Source organism: Aspergillus alliaceus (assembly GCF_009176365.1).
Source record: "Aspergillus alliaceus strain CBS 536.65 unplaced genomic scaffold BDW43scaffold_27, whole genome shotgun sequence".
NCBI lineage: Eukaryota > Fungi > Ascomycota > Eurotiomycetes > Eurotiales > Aspergillaceae > Aspergillus > Aspergillus alliaceus.
The window spans coordinates 318,909-335,489 of NW_022474710.1; the positions used below are offsets into that span (position 1 = coordinate 318,909).

Consider the following 16,581-nt stretch of genomic DNA (forward strand, 5'->3'; position numbering starts at 1 on the left):
TGCCGTCAAGAATGACCACTCGTCTGCCTCCAAAGGGACTGTGTGCCGGGTGAAGAGCGATTAACAGCAAACTAGACCATTCAGAATGAAAAGCTGGAAGGAGGCGGAGAGACAAAACGATCTTAATCACAGGTGCGCCTCTGGCTTAGGGCTGGAAACAGCACGTGCGCTATGTGGAACGCAGGCAACCTTGTATCTTATTGGTCGCGATGTCGAAGAGCTAAGGACTCTGGGTGATATCCTCCAGCTTGGTCTTGTCCATATTCTCGAACTCGATCTTTCATCTCTGGAGAGCGCCCACGCTTGTCTTGCAGAGTTGCTCATCAAATCCGCGTTCGTCCCTCAACATTCTTATTGGGAACGCAGGAGTCATGATCCCTTGAAGGCCGCACAGCAAATTAGTTTGAAGAGCAGTTTGGCACCAATAACCTTGGTCGTGTACTTCTATTCCATATCTTCAGGCCGACCCTATTAGCATAATCTATACAGGATTTCCATTCCCGCGCTGTGACCTTGGCTTCTAGTGACCATGGATATTCTGGGGCTAATTTCGATAACATCACTTTTCGAGTAGTATGGTCTCTCAAAGGCATATAGTCAGAGAAAAAAAGGGTTAATGCCTGAAATCTTACTGAGACTGGACGCCTTATACGTCCAGTGGGCTAAATGTATTCTCTATCAAACCGAGCACTATTACGACGAACTTGGCTCTAGTATATGTCAAGCGAATTCCTTGAAAGCCAGGGCCAGGATCATAAGCCCACTGCTTTAATTAAGCACCCTAAACAGGGAGCTGTAAAAACGGTGTGGCCTGCTGTACGAAAAGTGCTTCATAGTATAGGAGATCGATACTGGGTAGAGTCAGGTTTCGAAGGCCGATGACCCAGCTCCGGGAAGCACAGGCCCAGGACATACGTCGTAGGTTGTGATAGAAAGAAGCCGGCAAAACTGTGGTCGGTTTCCTTGAAATTGCTGGATAGGGATGGTGAATCTTAAAATAACAGGGTAATTGATCTGTCCGGTGGGCTTACGATAGTATAGCTACAAGCGCAATGGAAAGGATACAAAACGAGATCTACTACCCAATTTTAGAATGCAGGAGGGTTAACCCGTTCACATCATACTTCAGCGTCAGATGTTTATGACAGTAATCTCAAAATTTTATTTTTTAATTTCTTTCTATGAACTTTTTTTCTCCGATATAAAATTAGCATATGGTGATTGACTTTCAGTGGCGACACAGCTACTAGTAAAGTACCAATAAGAGCGACGGGATCAGGAACGGGCCATGCACGTTCTCTTCCACGGTATGGCCTTATGCGCCGATGCTTGTATGACTACTGGGCCGGAAGGGTCTTTCCGTCATTCCATTCTCCAAGTCGGCACTTTTATTGAACTATGAAAAATCTTCGGGCCTGAAACCGAGCGCATTGATAGCGGCTATTCTCGGTTGGCTTCGGCGGTGACCTAAGGTCCACTGCTGTGTTCCTGACACTCGCCACGTTGCCGCCAATAACCGAGAACGCTGTCCGAGTCCCGAGGATTTGATTGGTCGTAGTTCCGACTGTCACATGGCGGTGTGGCTCGTGCACGTTTCTATAACATCATTTTTGCCATGAAAATCTTTATCGCGGAAAAGAATGGGTCCTACCGATATCCAGGTCAGGCTCTGTTTGGCAGCAAAATGACGGTGGACTCTTCATTTGGATGGAGTACGCGAGTCCAGAAGAAAATGATGTGAAAAAAAGGGCCCAGTTGGGCCTGTGGCTCTGCCCATGCCCGTGTATATTAGTAGCAGTTCGGGACCGTCCTCTGAGAATTCTGTTGAATTCTCAAACGCATCTATCTTTGTGTACATACATCTAATATAATTGTATCTGGGTTGCAATGGACCACCATCGGGGCAACTTCCCGACTTTCCAAGAAGCCCAATGCAAACGCCCGTCCATCGATGAGACCGATACTGATAGCGAGGATTTGTCTGACGAGACGGCAAACCATGTCAACTCTTTGGAGCTCGAGCGTATAAATACCTATCGCCTTCAGCAAAAGACAACAGTGGGCTCAACTCGAGGCCCTCTGCCGCGGGAGCAATGGCTACCTATGGGTGCTGGGAAAGAATATCCCCCATTACTCCCCGATCCCGAGCAATATGTGGTCGAGTTTGATGGACCGGACGATCCATTACATCCCTATAACTGGTCCATGCTGAGAAGGTTTGTTTGTCCCACAGTACATCGTATGACGTAAATATCCGTTGACTAATTTGATGTTTGCTTAGAGCTTTGCTTGTATGCATCCTATGTTACTCCACCTTTGCTGGATCGTTCGCTAGTGCCGTCTTCTCCGCCGCTATTGGATCAGTTAGCGAACAATTTCACATTAGTACCGAGGTGGCATCGCTAGGTGTCGCATTGTATGTTTTAGGATTCGCTGCAGGTCCGACGATATGGGCTCCAGCATCTGAACTTATCGGACGACGCTGGCCGTTGTCCATCGGCCTCTTCGGATGTGGTATCTTTAGCATTGCCTGTGCCACCGCAAAGGATACACAGACTATTATGCTGAGCCGATTCTTCGCCGGATTGTTCGCTGCTAGCCCTGTATCTATTGTTCCTGCCGTTTTTGCCGATCTATTCAACAATGCACAAAGAGGTATCATCATGTCCATCTTCTGCATGGCTGTATTTATTGGACCGTTTGCTGCTCCTTTTGTCGGCGGGTTCATCGCCATGAGCTCCCTTGGATGGCGCTGGACCATGTACATATCCGCCATCATGGTATTCCTGGGCTTTATCCTCGTTCTCCTCTTCCTAGACGAGTCCTATCCTCCCGTGATCCTAGTCCGCAAGGCCGCAAACCTTCGCCGGCAAACACATAACTGGGGGATTCACGCCAAACAAGACGAAGTCGAAGTTGACTTTATGGAGCTTATACGGAATAATTTCACGCGCCCGATTACTATGCTATTCACCGAGCCTATCCTCCTGCTTATCTCACTTTATATCTCCTTTATATATGGCCTCATGTATGCTTTGCTCGGGGCATACCCGGTTGTCTTCCAAGGCGTCTATGGCATGAACATGGGTGTTGGAGGCCTTGCATTCGTTGGTCTTATTTTAGGCGAGCTGCTCGGCGGCGTGTTTGTGCTCTTTCTGCAAGGCTCCTACAAACGCAAACTCGCAGCCAATGGAGACAAACCAATTCCTGAATGGCGTCTTTCACCTGCCATTATTGGCGCCATTGCGTTCACAGCGGGCATGTTCTGGTAAGCTACGCGGATCCTTGCTACCTGTCTGATTATCTCGTGATGGCATATACTGACAGTGTATATAGGTTTGGCTGGACTGGCTACACATCCTCCATCCACTGGATGGCCCCCATGGCCTCTGGCATCCTTACCGGCGCAGGCATCTTCCTCATTTTCTTACAATGCTTCAACTATATTGTTGACTGCTATCCCACACTGTAAGCTCTCGCTGGCTAATCACAACCGCACTATCCTTAGACAAGATAACTAACACAGCCTAGTGCGGCATCCACAATTGCAGCAAACACTATTCTTCGCTCCGGAGTCGGCTGTGCATTCCCTCTCTTTTCAAGACAGATGATGCAGAATCTTGGCGTTCAATGGGCCGGGACTATGCTGGGCTGTATTGCGGCCATTATGATTCCCATCCCTGTTGTATTCAAGGTATACGGTCCTTGGTTGAGGGCTAAGAGTAGACTGGCTTGCTCACCGGTTTACGATGTCGAAAAGAAACCTTATGATGCATGATCTTTGATGTCTTGTATAAAAGTTTGTTAGTTTGTTTTTCAGCGAAGATACCATTTGCATAGCGTGTGATATGGTGTTGTTACAAATGAAGTTATTATTGGATGTATATTTTGGGTTACGAGGGACTGGAATTCTGTAAATTATATACCCGGCACTTATCCTAGTGGATCGAATCTATTACGAGAAACGTTTTGAGAGAACCTTATGTAGCCTAAAAAAAAGGCTGGTAGTATTAGACTAGACTGAGATGCCGCTAACTATATGTGACGGTAATTTTGTATAGAGTGATGCCACAAAAGACTGATTCGCATTCTACCTGCACGAGAGTCATGTTAGATGAAGGCACTTAGTTATATATCACCATGGAATTTAACCTACTGCTTTGAGGGCCTTAACAATGAACGACAGGCATCACTCCCGCAGACAATATATATACCACTCAGCACAGTGACCATCTTTCCTTTCTAGGATCTTGGAGAACACATGATTGCAGTCTCATAGATCATAGTTCAGGGAAGCTGTTACATGGTATGCAAAGGGAAGATACGAAATGTACTGCATCTAATAACCATCCGCAACAATGTTGCTGCAGAAGTCATAGTTACGCTCTGTCATGACATTGTGGTTTCGTGCAACTCTCAGCCGCTAGATTTACCGAGAGTCTGGGAGATGCAATGAAAAAATGGGAAACCACAAAAACATACAACAGCTGGGATTCACTGGTAGTCACCCACCCAACTACTAACCGGCCGGCGTGTGGCTTTAATGTGGCCAGAAGTCGGGTGGCTGCCGCCCGGGTGAGCTAGCGGGTGAGCCGCTTTACAGTCGCGCGACCTTGGGTGAGCTTGGGTGAGTGCACAATAGATAGGGTGAGCCGCCAGCCATCACTCACCCGATCGCGCGACCTCACCAAAACTTACCCAAAAGTGAACCTTACTACCTACCCACTTTGCTTATATGCTTACTCTTCTATTGAAACACTTTTGTTCTTGGCTGCTAGGCTTCGCCACAATTTTGGACTTCGCCAAATAAATAGGTGTTGAAATAGATGCTTCTATTTCTCTTATAAAGCAGAACTTGATATATTATTGTCTTTAAAATGAAAACATACCGTTGATATCAAAAAAACAGCGTTTCAGGGAAAATAAGGCATATCTATGTAAATTATGCCAGATATGGATAAATCGCTAGTCAATTTGGAGACATACTGGTAGGCTTGATTCCTTACAGTAAATTTATGCTAATCTAGCCTCAGGCAATGTAACCCACGATGGAGCTGATTCTGGAAATCTGCGGCGTACCTTGAGTATCTGAAGGTTAAACCCAAGTGTCTTTGCTCTTTTTTGATCCCAACTAGGAGTACCATTTCAGAACCTCTTCCCATGAGTCAACTGATTGGGATCTGAAAAACCACTGCAACCAATACCCAAACCGCCCAACCCCATTCGTGTTGCGACTGACGTCCGCTCTTTCGTAATAGCACACGGGGCGACTTTCTAGTGTGAGATTTCTATGCCCTGAAACGAACGAGGAACGAAGTGAGAGGAAGGGAAAAAGTCAACAAGGCCGCGAGGCCGTACGCAAAATGAAGTGCGATTTCTATGTAGAGAGACTGCTGCCACGTGCGCTTCTCATTTGTCCCCAAATCCCCCTCTTCACATTGGTTTTGTCTTGGCTTTAGGGTTCTAGGACTTTATCCACATGTTTTGCTTTCATAATTGCACTATTTTCTGTTTTACTGAACTTTAGTGCGCTCATATTAATATAATATACTTTAATATACTACCATACGTGGTGCTACTGTAATACCCTGTCTGCATTATATTATATACTCTTTGAGTTATACTATAAATGCTACTTCTCTGAAGAAGTTGACCTATCTTCCTGAGTTTCTCTCATTACATTATTTATTTAGACTATTACAAGCAGACAGCTTCATGTCATGGCGCTTGAATATTATTTTACTGAAGTTATAGACAAGTTTCCAGTAAATATTTTCTCCGATAGGGCTGATATATACACTAGAGAACATTAAAAATAGAATATATAACTATACAGATAGCCTTAATATTATAAATTATGATTAGCTTGGCCCACTTTACTTTCTTCTCTATTGATAAAATATAGATTATTAACTTTTAATATATTATTGTATTATCTATACACAGTCGGGCTCTATTAAAAATACTATAGAAAGCGGACTTTAAGTGAAAATAATGATCTGGTTAATATTTAGCTATATCCAGAGTTTTCTCTCTAAGTATCCTCATTTCTATACTAAGCTCCTCTATTTTCTCCAGCGTCACTCACAATCTTATTCTCCATGTCTACACCAATATCCTTCATAATTATATTCTCTATGTCCATACTAATATCCTTTATAATCACATCCCCATCCCTAACCATATATTTCTCAGAATTACCGATTCTATCATTATCTTCCTGCCCTTCATGACTAAATATATCCCAATCTCGAGCTAGTATCCTGTCTATATTACCGTTGTCAAGATACCCATCTATCAATACTGAAGAGAAAATAAAAAAGATAACTATAGATAAATCATACTTAAATATATCTCTTTACCCTGTACTACCTTCATATCAATTCTCACACTGCCTGCAATACTAGTCTATAAATTACCGGCCTTTATCCCTCTATTAGGCCGTTCTGCCCCCGCAGTCTTTTCGCGGGGTATACTAGTACCTGATTATCCATAGTTTTTTCTATAGTATTAAATGTTTCGGCCTTTATGCGGGATATACTAGTACCCTATCACCTATAGTTTTATATATAGCATTGGATATTTTAGCCTTCAGCCACTGTTTCATTAAGATATCATGGCGTTTCTCGCACGGGCTGTTATAAAACAGTGGTATAACTCTGTTATAATAATCCCCTCCAGTTAATCAACCTCAGACTAAAAATACTTGACATAGTAAACTTAGGTTGGGCCGAACCTCATGAGAGCCTGTCCTGATAAAACAACTCTATGCACAGTATACCCATAAAATCCACAATTCAGATCAAAATAATCGTTTCAGGGCATCAGCATGCGAAGCGCGCGTCTTCCAGTCTTAATCACATAGAAGATTAGCCCCGTTATGGCTAGACCAGTATTCGAGATCTGTTCCGTGGCTGAATGGTATATGACCAAACGCGTAAAAAATAGGTCAACTGTATGTTCACATGTCTTTACAGCCCTAAAAATAAGTCAACCCCGCCATTTCCTCTACGCTCTACATGAAATTGACCCGTAGAAGATCCAATAACTCGTGGCAGACCGTATTCACTGGCAAGACGTAATATCGCCCGCCTTCACTTTCACTCTCCTGAGATGCCAGTGGTATAAATCAAAAACTCTTGAGGGGCATTTTTCAGTTATCACTCCTCGCCTTTCACGGTTCATTCCTCTGATTGTTCCCTTGCAAGAATGAGCAACGAGCCCTTGAAGAGGTACTTTTATCGCTGCTTTTCAAAGCGCAGTGCAGGAGCCTTGAAATGTGGTCAGAATCGTGTCGGCCCTCCTCTCTTAAAGCCAGAACTACTTCTGCAGTTCGAGCGCCACAGCATATTGGAAAACCAGAAACCTACTGCTCTGGTTTCTGTCGGTGACCGCCTGATTGAAGCCCTTCATCACGCTTTCGTGAAATACTACAATCGACATGAGCGAGCTGGTGACATTTGGATTGCCATCATCTCGAATTCAGCGGGTGGAAATGAAACATCACCCTACCATCATGCTGAAAAGCTTGCCCATGAGCTAGGTAAGAGCCCTAAGGACAGTCGAAAATTCAAGCACGAATACGTATTTGAATGGGAAATTCCAGACCAATATGTTGAGCACATGGTCTCCGTTGAGACACTTCTTGATCGCGGATTGAATCTGGATTCATATCTCGAAGGTGATCATTTGCCAGACCTTCGAGGGTTCCGGAGCTCAATGATCGACATGTTCCTAGGCGATGACGGACTTTGCGTTGGGAGAGAGCTAGGTCGCATGGCCCGATGTTTTGGCGCTAGAGCTCCGGTGAAGGAAATTGCCAACAGCATTCTTACTGATTGTCCTATATGCATCTCATTTGACGGGGAGACACAATACGTGGAATGGACAACCACATACGAGTCTGATACCGATGCGTATACTTTCGCGTATATCGACTTCGAATACTTTTACTGGATATCACAGGGAATCACCGAAGCCCTCTTTGATTTATGGCTTGCGGACGCCTTTTTCCTAGGTAAATATATTGTACATGTTGAGTGGGCCAATGACCTGACAGCAGAGATGGAGATTCTATGGGAACTTTACTCCGATAATCGTCACTATGAAGGATGGGCTGCGGTCGACTCGGACTGTATCGCAGACGACGCACGAGAACTGGAAATGCGGGAGTGTGAAATTCACGACCTAATTGAGAGGGACGCACTATCTATAGGGCTTTGATTGACTCTAAAATCGCTGTGATGGTTTGATAAGACCTCAGAATAACTTTCATTTCATGCGTTAAAGCTTTCCCTCAACACCAAATAATTTGCCAGAAATCATACACGAAAGGACCACCTTCTTCTAAAAGTTCCTGGAAATATTTATTCTCACCAATTTGACCAAGAACAGAAACAACATAACGTGTTACAAAATTCCTCATGGCATCAATCTTATTGCCGTAAGTTGGGGTGTTTGAGTAGACAAATCGAACAAATTCAATAATACCACACACTCCTGTGTCATACAGCTTAAAGTTTTTCAGTGTTTGATGCAATTTAGAAAGTACCAGCTGGCACAACGATTCTATGCCGTATTTGTCGGCCAGCACGTATAGTCGGGCTTGGTCGAGAAACACAGGGGTGAAATCTTCCCAGGACCCGGTATTTTCAGGTGGTGTGAAAGTATAGTCTAAGTCGCCACTTTGCGGGCTCGGAACGACGAGGCTCTCTTCAAATGCATCGCGCAAATGTCCAGTCCAGACGCTTCTCTCCCTATATGGAATTTCCGGGTCATCACAGAAAGCGTCTTCGGGTGGAGAGTCTGACTTGGGAGCTCCGTCTGGAGGGGCCTCTAATTCAGGCTCAGGCTCCGTTACAGGCTCAGGCTGAGGTGCAGGCCCCTGTACAAGCTCGCCCCAGTTCACATTCGAGCGGCGTGTTTTGCGTTTCTTCTTTTCCTTTACGGTTTCTGTGACCTTTATGGAAGGAGACTTGTCATCGATCAGGCGAAATGACGGGGGCGTGTAGTTTCGGAGATAGGCAAATTCACATAACCGAGCGAATGTGTCTAGATCGACCTCGGACCAGTCAACGTGCCTAGTTTTTGCCTCGATCATTTCACCAGTCATAAGAGTGTTCAGGCTTTGAGAAAGCCCTGCCAAAGGAGAAGAATGCACGATTACTTCCTTCTTATTGGCACCAACTGTGAAGGTGAACAAGGGGGAAGAAAGATATCTAAGAGTGTTAGACCCGGACCATGTCAAGATTGCTATAGATCACCCACTTCCCGAAGGCGCCCTCCATCTGGAATGATGATTACTCAGAGACACAGAGACAAAAACACCGTTTCGTGTAAGAGGAGCGACGGATATGAGAAGCATTTGCAAGATAGTGTTTATGTTTAGGACACTTCATCCCACGCTACGTGCGTTACAGTCATGGTGGCTTACTGATGTGTCTTGACTTAATTGGTTGAACTGTCGGGTCGCTCATCTGCACCTATCAGACGAAAAAATGACCCAGTACTCTCGACATAATACTATTATTAGCACGAATACTTTCACTGAATAGTACAGTGTACCAAACTCGGTGCTCAGCCGTGACTCGTGAATAAAGACATCTCGGCTGATGCTCACAAACAGACACAGGAAGGAATGACATAGAGACCGAGCAACGAGGGAGTAGCATGGAGCCTAGTCTGCCAACCCAGGAGTGACCTAGACTACCTTCCTAGAAAGATATAACTGGTGGAGTTATACAATACGCATTTATAGCATCGCATTTTGCATGCCACCCCACCCATACCGCTTCTTCAGATATTCGGTCAGTCCCGAATAAGAGATAGGATACGATTCATAAAATGTCTTAAAATGATCAAGTCTAGAGCCTTTTTGGGCTCTACTCGGTGATATTGCTTATTCTGATGATATCTACGATTCTTGTATCATTCTTGACTTGCTTATGTTGATCCATGCCCTGAAACGAAGGAACTGAGTGAATGCCCTGAAATGAAGGAACTGAGTGAAAGGGTTAACTACCGCCCGTGAGCTGCCCGCAAAATGTCACTGTGATTGCACTGCGCCAGCCTTTGCTCTGATTGGCTGTGCTCTCATGCCAAGACATTCTTTATTGGTTACCATATTTCACAGTAATGGGATCTTCTTTTCTATGAGTTGCTGTTTTGCCTAGGGTTTTATTTAGTATCTAGATGTCTATTGCACTTTAATATACAAGGAGAATCTGCTGCTTCTATATCCATGTCTTGGCTTAGTATCTTTGATGTAACTGATTTTAAAATCTAAACTCTTTCATGTTATTTATTTGTCAATTATCCTTGTATATGTAAACTGTCCGCTTCCCTCTCCTTACCCTTTACAACCATGAGAAAGAATACAAGGATCATGTAGATGAAAAATCTCTCTGTAGTCTCTATATATAAAATAGCAACTGTATCTATGCTTGCTTTTTTCAATATTTTAAATGCCCTACACTTATAGCCCGTCCTACAGTCTGACCTTTCCTAAATAATAAGTGCTTATTGATATAGCTTCAGTCTGTTCTGGATACCTGAGACCGTGGGATCAAAATTAATATAAGACTGGTGATACTTGCCGCCGTTGCTCAATACTGTGGCCCTCAAATTACTGCCTGAATCTAAGGTCTTAATCTTCTACTCAAAATTCCATAACAATACCCTTACGCACATTGGAACTATTATCTTCTATTAAATAACAAGAGTTAAGCATTGTGCTAGCCTTTTAGGGAAAATAGCTAACAATATAACTTCCTGCTCTTAGAATCTCTATAACTGCTTACTTCCTAAGTAAACATGGAAGCATATTTGTCTTTATAAAATACTGGTCTCCGGAAGCTCATCTATTTCTTGTTTTTAGTTATCTAATACAAATGCTCATTCTTCTCCCTTCTTTCTACTTTACAGAACCAATCTATTGTACCTTGTATGACTGGGCCACCTTTTCTTATGCAACCTCATCTGTCAATAAATTCAAACTGCAAACTCGGATGCGACTCTTTGCTTCTATACTAATGTCTTATCGTTTCAGGGCTTACGGCGTGCGGCAGCGCGTGTCACCAGTGTAGAGACGCAACTGCCACGCGCACTTCCTGTTCGTTCGCGGGTTGCTGTCTTCGGGTTGGCCTTGTCTTGGCTTTAGAGATTCTATTTGGGTTATCTATTTGTGTTGTACTCTTTTAGGTTGTGATGTATATCCTGCATCAACCACGCTCCCGTCACTGCTTCTTTCCTTCTGAGAAAATAACTTGCTCTCTTTATAGAATTCCGGTTTTCTAGACCAGTGCTTTTACGCCTTCCCTTTCCGCTTTTCTGGTAAGGTGCGCTAGACAAGGGTCTAATAAAATGCAACCCCAGAGCAGAAGAGAGTGTAGAATAGATTACGATTCGGCCAGAGACATAAAATATATAGTGAAATAAGTCGGATATTAAGATAAAGCTTGCTCAGTTCAATAGTTGGTTTTACCTAATCCAATATGACTTTAGTTAGATTCTCTCTCCCGGATTATTCGTCAATATACTGCAAGCGGCTGTTGAGCACCTAAAAGTAGACATCGTAGAAGAGTCACGACTGATAAAGAAAGAACCCATTTTGCTGTAACTGCATGTTAGGCTCTTCAATTCATCCGTAGTCTGTGCCTTCTACAGGTGATGATGTCTGGATTACCTTTCTTACCTTGGTTTGAGCCTCCTAGCAGACTTGATATACTGTTGAACGCGTCTCCGATGTCTCTCCTTAATTGTATCCGCAGCCCTTGTAGTCTCGGGCAGTCTATCACTACATGGGCGACCGTCTTCTGTGCGCCGCACGCGCACTGATCATTGTTGCGGAAGTTGTGTTTCTTGGCAAAGATAGATAACCAGTTATGGCCCGTACATAGCTGCGTAAGCAGGTATGCTCGGTTCCTGGACAAGGATCCATATAACTTCCGGGTGTATTTCGCGGGCAGAGTACTGTCAATCTTCTGTAGATAGTCCTCTTTAGTGCTGGAGCTCCACTTGTGCTTCCACTGGGCATAGATTTTGTCACGGATCAATGCTATCTCCCTTGTCAGGAGCGGACAGAAGAAGTGGGTTTGACCTGGGTATACAGCGGCTTTGGCTAGTTAGTCTGCCGTGTCATTGCCGGGGTTGTCACAATGGCCTGGTATCCATTGGAGGCAGAGTGTGATATTCTTTGCCTAGATCTCAGTGGCTGCTTAAATGATAGTATGGATGATTTGTTGTTCTAATAGGTTCTTTACGTGTTGAATTGCTTGCAAGGCTAATCCACTATTATACAGGATAGTTGCAGTAGTTAGTCCGCCCTCACTATCACTTGAGCTCTGATAGAATATCTTGAATACCATGCTAATAGTGTAGAAAATGCCTATGAGTTCCGTGACATGGACTGATCAGCGGTCTATTAGCTCTATCTGTACCTATCAGGATTTAATAATCTTCTGGTCATTACCAAGTGCGGTGACAGCGGCCCCTAGATAGCTGTCTTGCCTGGAGATATCTAAATAGACAGTAATATTAGATATAGTTTATACAGTCTTTACTTTCTTTCTTGCTACTTCTTGGTCTATTTTAATCTTAATCTCTGCAAAGGTCTTGACTTGCCATGGTGGTAGTAGCTGTAGATTAATTATTTCTAATTTATTCAGTTAATCTATATTTATAGTTTTCAGTACTTTAGCTAACAGGAATCGTGTGTATATTCTAATTTATTTCTATATTTCTGGGCTCAGAGCAACATGTCCCAGATAGGGTGATTGTGAGATAGTGAGTGTAGTCTGGCAATACTCTGCTAGGCGCAGTGGCGGAGATAAAGGTATATAAGAAGAATATAGGCTTCCACTTCCAGTATTACAGTTGCCACTATTCTGAATACTGAGAGAATACAGATCAACAGGGTTCTCTATACTGTATTTAAGTGTTATAGATATGTCTTGTCCTGCAGCAGGTTGTGCCAGACTGTTGATATACAGTCCACGATAGGTGTGATATATGCTTAGTAGAGTTGGCGTATCTGTTCAGGGTGTAGATATGGTAGTCCAGTCAGGGCAATGGTTGTTTTTGTTGCGCGTTTGATAGCCTGTTATATATACTTCTTCTATTGCAGTTCCCGGTCAAATATCACCCCCAGAAGCTTTGCCGTGGATGATGATTGAATTACCATGCTATTCAGGACTATCTATTCTTCCAGATGTTTGCCCTTCTTCCTGGTAAAGTGGATGAGCTCAGTTTCCTCAGCTGCAAAGCAGGACCCGGTCCGCTGTGCCCAGGTCTCAATTCAGGGGATATCTTCAGATTATATCCGGGCTACATTTTCCTCGGCGGAGCGGCCTACTCGCTATCGAAAGTAATCATTAATGAAGGCTGATGCCCCTCCATGGATATTGACGGGTTGTTCAACCATGTCCGTGTTGAAGAATGTAAATAGAATTGGGGAGAGTGGTGATCCTTGTGCTAGTCCTGCATTTACCAGTGGTTCCATAGCAGTGCGAAAGACATCAAACCCAATGCTTGCGAGTCGGTCGCTTATAAAACTTGCAATCCACTTCCTCGCTACTGTGGGGATCCTTCTCGCCCGTAGGCAAGCGTCCAGGCTTCTTTGGTTAACTCCGTTAAGCCTTCTACAGGTGATTTCAAAATTAGTTTCGATACATTTTCTTGCAATTTACTACTAAGCCCTAATGCTAAGGCACGGTAACATATATAAAGCTTATATATAGGATGAAAACAGCTTGAAACCTCGATAGGCACAGTATAGAGATAGAATATCATCGTCATAGACAGTAGTTAGATCTAGGATTCCAGAACTGTTTTCAGATTATTTTTTCCGCGTGACTAATTCTTTAAATTAAATCCAATATAAAATACTGTAAAAACATTAGCCTATCATAAATATGATGTATCTACTACCATCCTGAGTGATGAGATTAATAATAGCTCTATGACCACGCCCCTACTACTATCCCTGCGTCAAGGTTTACTACGCGTCATACTCAGCTGGCTACTATCGTTTGCGGCAAAAGCTCGATTGGAGGGGTAACCTGCTTCAAAGTCTGAGAGGAGTGCTTTTACCCTGCTTCTACTCAAGGACTTCTTTCTATAAGAAGTCCTCAGAAGTCCTCAGGACACCCTTAAACCAGGCATTCTTATATTTAAATCAACTTTATTAGACTACTGAAGCATAACCTGTTTTTAGTATACCTTGCTCGATATGTCTGACAAGAAAGATCCGGTACGATTTTCAATATTATGGTTATACTTAACTAATATTCCTAGGGCCCATGCTTACCCTGGGTTGTTATTGAGTCCTTTACCCGGCTATTTGAAAAATTGTAAGTTTTGAAGCCCTTTTAAGCTACTGATAACCTTTGCTAAGATATAAACTGAATTAAGGACAAAAATGGAGATAGTATTAATTTAAACCCATATGTAATTCATATAAATCACTAAATGTTGCTATGTAGGTATCATAATAGATGAGATTACAAACGCAGCCCAAAAGAAGGGCGAGGTGAAGAAATTTGTTGAGTTTATCAATCAGTTCGACGTGAACAAAGATCAGAGGATTACATATATTGGTATGATAATCCCTTGAAGTCTAATAATCAATTCACTATAGCTATTCCCTTGTCTCTTCTTCAGATTATGTCTTTTTTGTTTCTTTCCGTTGCTATCAGCTCTGTACTAACAATATATAATAGAATTCTGGAGACACTTCTATAATATGGAGGAAAAGGAAAATTTTCCTAGTTCATATTCGGCCAAGATATAAACAGAATCATATGAAATACTCATGTGCTTGGTCTTATGGTTGGATGGTTATTTATAAGACGACAATCGTCCAATGTATAAACAACCAAACCTTCGTAACCACAACAATTAAGTCGAATACAGTCTATCATTCTTATCTTCATTTTATTGTAGATGCAGTCTTAGATTCAGACATACTAATAGTAGACACTTGCGAATTTGCATTGTTGTAATCAGCAGCTGGATCGCCCGCCGCCTGCTCTGACTACCCAGTCTATAAGGGATTGGTGTTACAGACCCTTCTCTAGCGTACCTTATTAAAGGGAGGACGCGCAAGGCAGAAAACGATAGGAATGCATGACGGAACCAATGAACGACTACCGGAAGGAAGCACACATAAATGTGCCCTATACAGCAGTCTTAGATCGAAGCCTACCAAATCTTGTCAAACGATACGCGTTATCTATGAAGGATGTATCGCAACTCACGTTTATGCTTGATGGGTTTATCCTGAGCGGCATCATCTTCAATGGGACTTTAGTGGGTTATACAGGTCAGACATCAGTTCCTGTTCGCGTGGACAGTTTGAAAGGCCTCTATATAGCGGCTCTTGGTGGGTGTTTTGCCTCTATTCAGATTAAAGATGTGAATGGCTGGCAGTGACAGTGGTATGATCAGTGTCCAGGAAAAGGCACCTTCAGTTACCTAGAGTGGAAGTCGTCTAGAAGTAAGCTTCTGGTATCCTATAATATAAGTTTCTCTTTTGATGTACCAGGCTTTCAATAAACTGATTATCCAGAAGAACTTGAAGGTCATAGAACTAGCTTATCAAAATAATATAGACCAGCATATCTTGTTCCTGACTCAAAATCCCGTGGACTTATCACTTAGCCTGACCTGTCTATACAACCAGCACGAGTGCAGTTATGGCCTGTATACACTTTAGACTTTTACGATAGACTTTTGACAGGTTATCGCTATCAATGTGTATGTTGACCTGATTTGGGGCTAATTTGCCCTCTGTGCGTTGGAGTTTGTCTACAAAGATAGAGTGTACCTACTCGGACCATTGACTATTGATAACTTTAAACTCTCATTTCCTTTGCTCCCCGAGGAGTTTCTTATCACCCTGTCTGTTGATAGTGGCTTGGACGATGGCCATTCAATGCTAACGGTGAGTTCACTATGGTTTACAGCATCATATGCATCATATGTTATCTGACAGTGTTAGTTTACCACAAGCAGAAATTGTTCCGTGACTTTCGGCAACCCGTGTGCAGAAGGATCATATTTAGTGGCTAATATAGCTGGAATTGCGATAGGAAAGATAGGATATTCAATAACATTATTTAGCAAAACTTGCTTATAGAGGAAGTCTTTTCTGGATGAACACATGTCTGTGTTGGGAATATTTCAAAGCCCTCAACGCCCAGTTGTCCATCTGCTCCGAGGCAGAGTAGCTATAAAAGAACATCAATACCGGACTTCAACTGTGAATTTTAACAGCTCCCTATCCATAGCCTTGCAGTCAACTGCGCCTCTTAATGCGGTCTCTATGATACAAGCCTTCCAAGCTAGGAATCAAGGGCCTGCTACTGGCCTTCTACTGTACCACCGAGACCGCTGCCCGGCTGTTCTCGGCGAACTTACTATTGAATCTGCCACAGAAACTGTGGAATTTGGCGAAGACGTCTGAGGACTTACTATTTCCTATCTTCGGACGGAAGTAGTTGCCATATTTATGTATAAAGATTTTTGTAGATAGTCATTCGATCTATTTTGGGCGTCAACACCCTTCCACAGACTACAACACGG

General features: G+C 43.2%; 5 protein-coding genes across 5 annotated transcripts; 4 read left to right on the forward strand and 1 right to left on the reverse strand.

Moving 5' to 3' along the window:
* Positions 1–85: 85 nt before the first annotated feature.
* Positions 86–475, forward strand: BDW43DRAFT_311993 (uncharacterized protein; the record flags this gene model as incomplete). Its single annotated transcript, XM_032047275.1, has 1 exon — positions 86–475. One exon carries the CDS (start codon positions 86–88, stop codon positions 473–475), a length of 390 nt encoding a protein of 129 aa, XP_031899444.1.
* Positions 476–703: 228 nt separating this feature from the next.
* BDW43DRAFT_279037 (uncharacterized protein) lies at positions 704–1,068 on the forward strand. The gene has a single exon (XM_032042257.1). The coding sequence runs from the start codon at positions 718–720 to the stop codon at positions 880–882; it is 165 nt and encodes a 54-aa protein (XP_031899445.1). The 5' UTR covers positions 704–717; the 3' UTR covers positions 883–1,068.
* A 582-nt stretch (positions 1,069–1,650) lies between these two features.
* Positions 1,651–3,949, forward strand: BDW43DRAFT_279038 (MFS transporter). The gene is made up of 4 exons (XM_032042258.1): positions 1,651–2,216; positions 2,282–3,268; positions 3,337–3,468; positions 3,532–3,949. Exons 1-4 carry the CDS (start codon positions 1,888–1,890, stop codon positions 3,776–3,778), a joined length of 1,695 nt encoding a protein of 564 aa, XP_031899446.1. The 5' UTR covers positions 1,651–1,887; the 3' UTR covers positions 3,779–3,949.
* A 3,260-nt stretch (positions 3,950–7,209) lies between these two features.
* Positions 7,210–8,223, forward strand: BDW43DRAFT_311995 (uncharacterized protein; the record flags this gene model as incomplete). The annotated part of the gene is made up of 1 exon (XM_032047276.1): positions 7,210–8,223. The coding sequence occupies one exon, from the start codon at positions 7,210–7,212 to the stop codon at positions 8,221–8,223; it is 1,014 nt and encodes a 337-aa protein (XP_031899447.1).
* Positions 8,224–8,296: 73 nt separating this feature from the next.
* Positions 8,297–9,287, reverse strand: BDW43DRAFT_311996 (uncharacterized protein; the record flags this gene model as incomplete). The annotated part of the gene is made up of 2 exons (XM_032047277.1): positions 8,297–9,218; positions 9,268–9,287. The coding sequence occupies 2 exons, from the start codon at positions 9,285–9,287 to the stop codon at positions 8,297–8,299; spliced, it is 942 nt and encodes a 313-aa protein (XP_031899448.1).
* Positions 9,288–16,581: the final 7,294 nt, after the last annotated feature.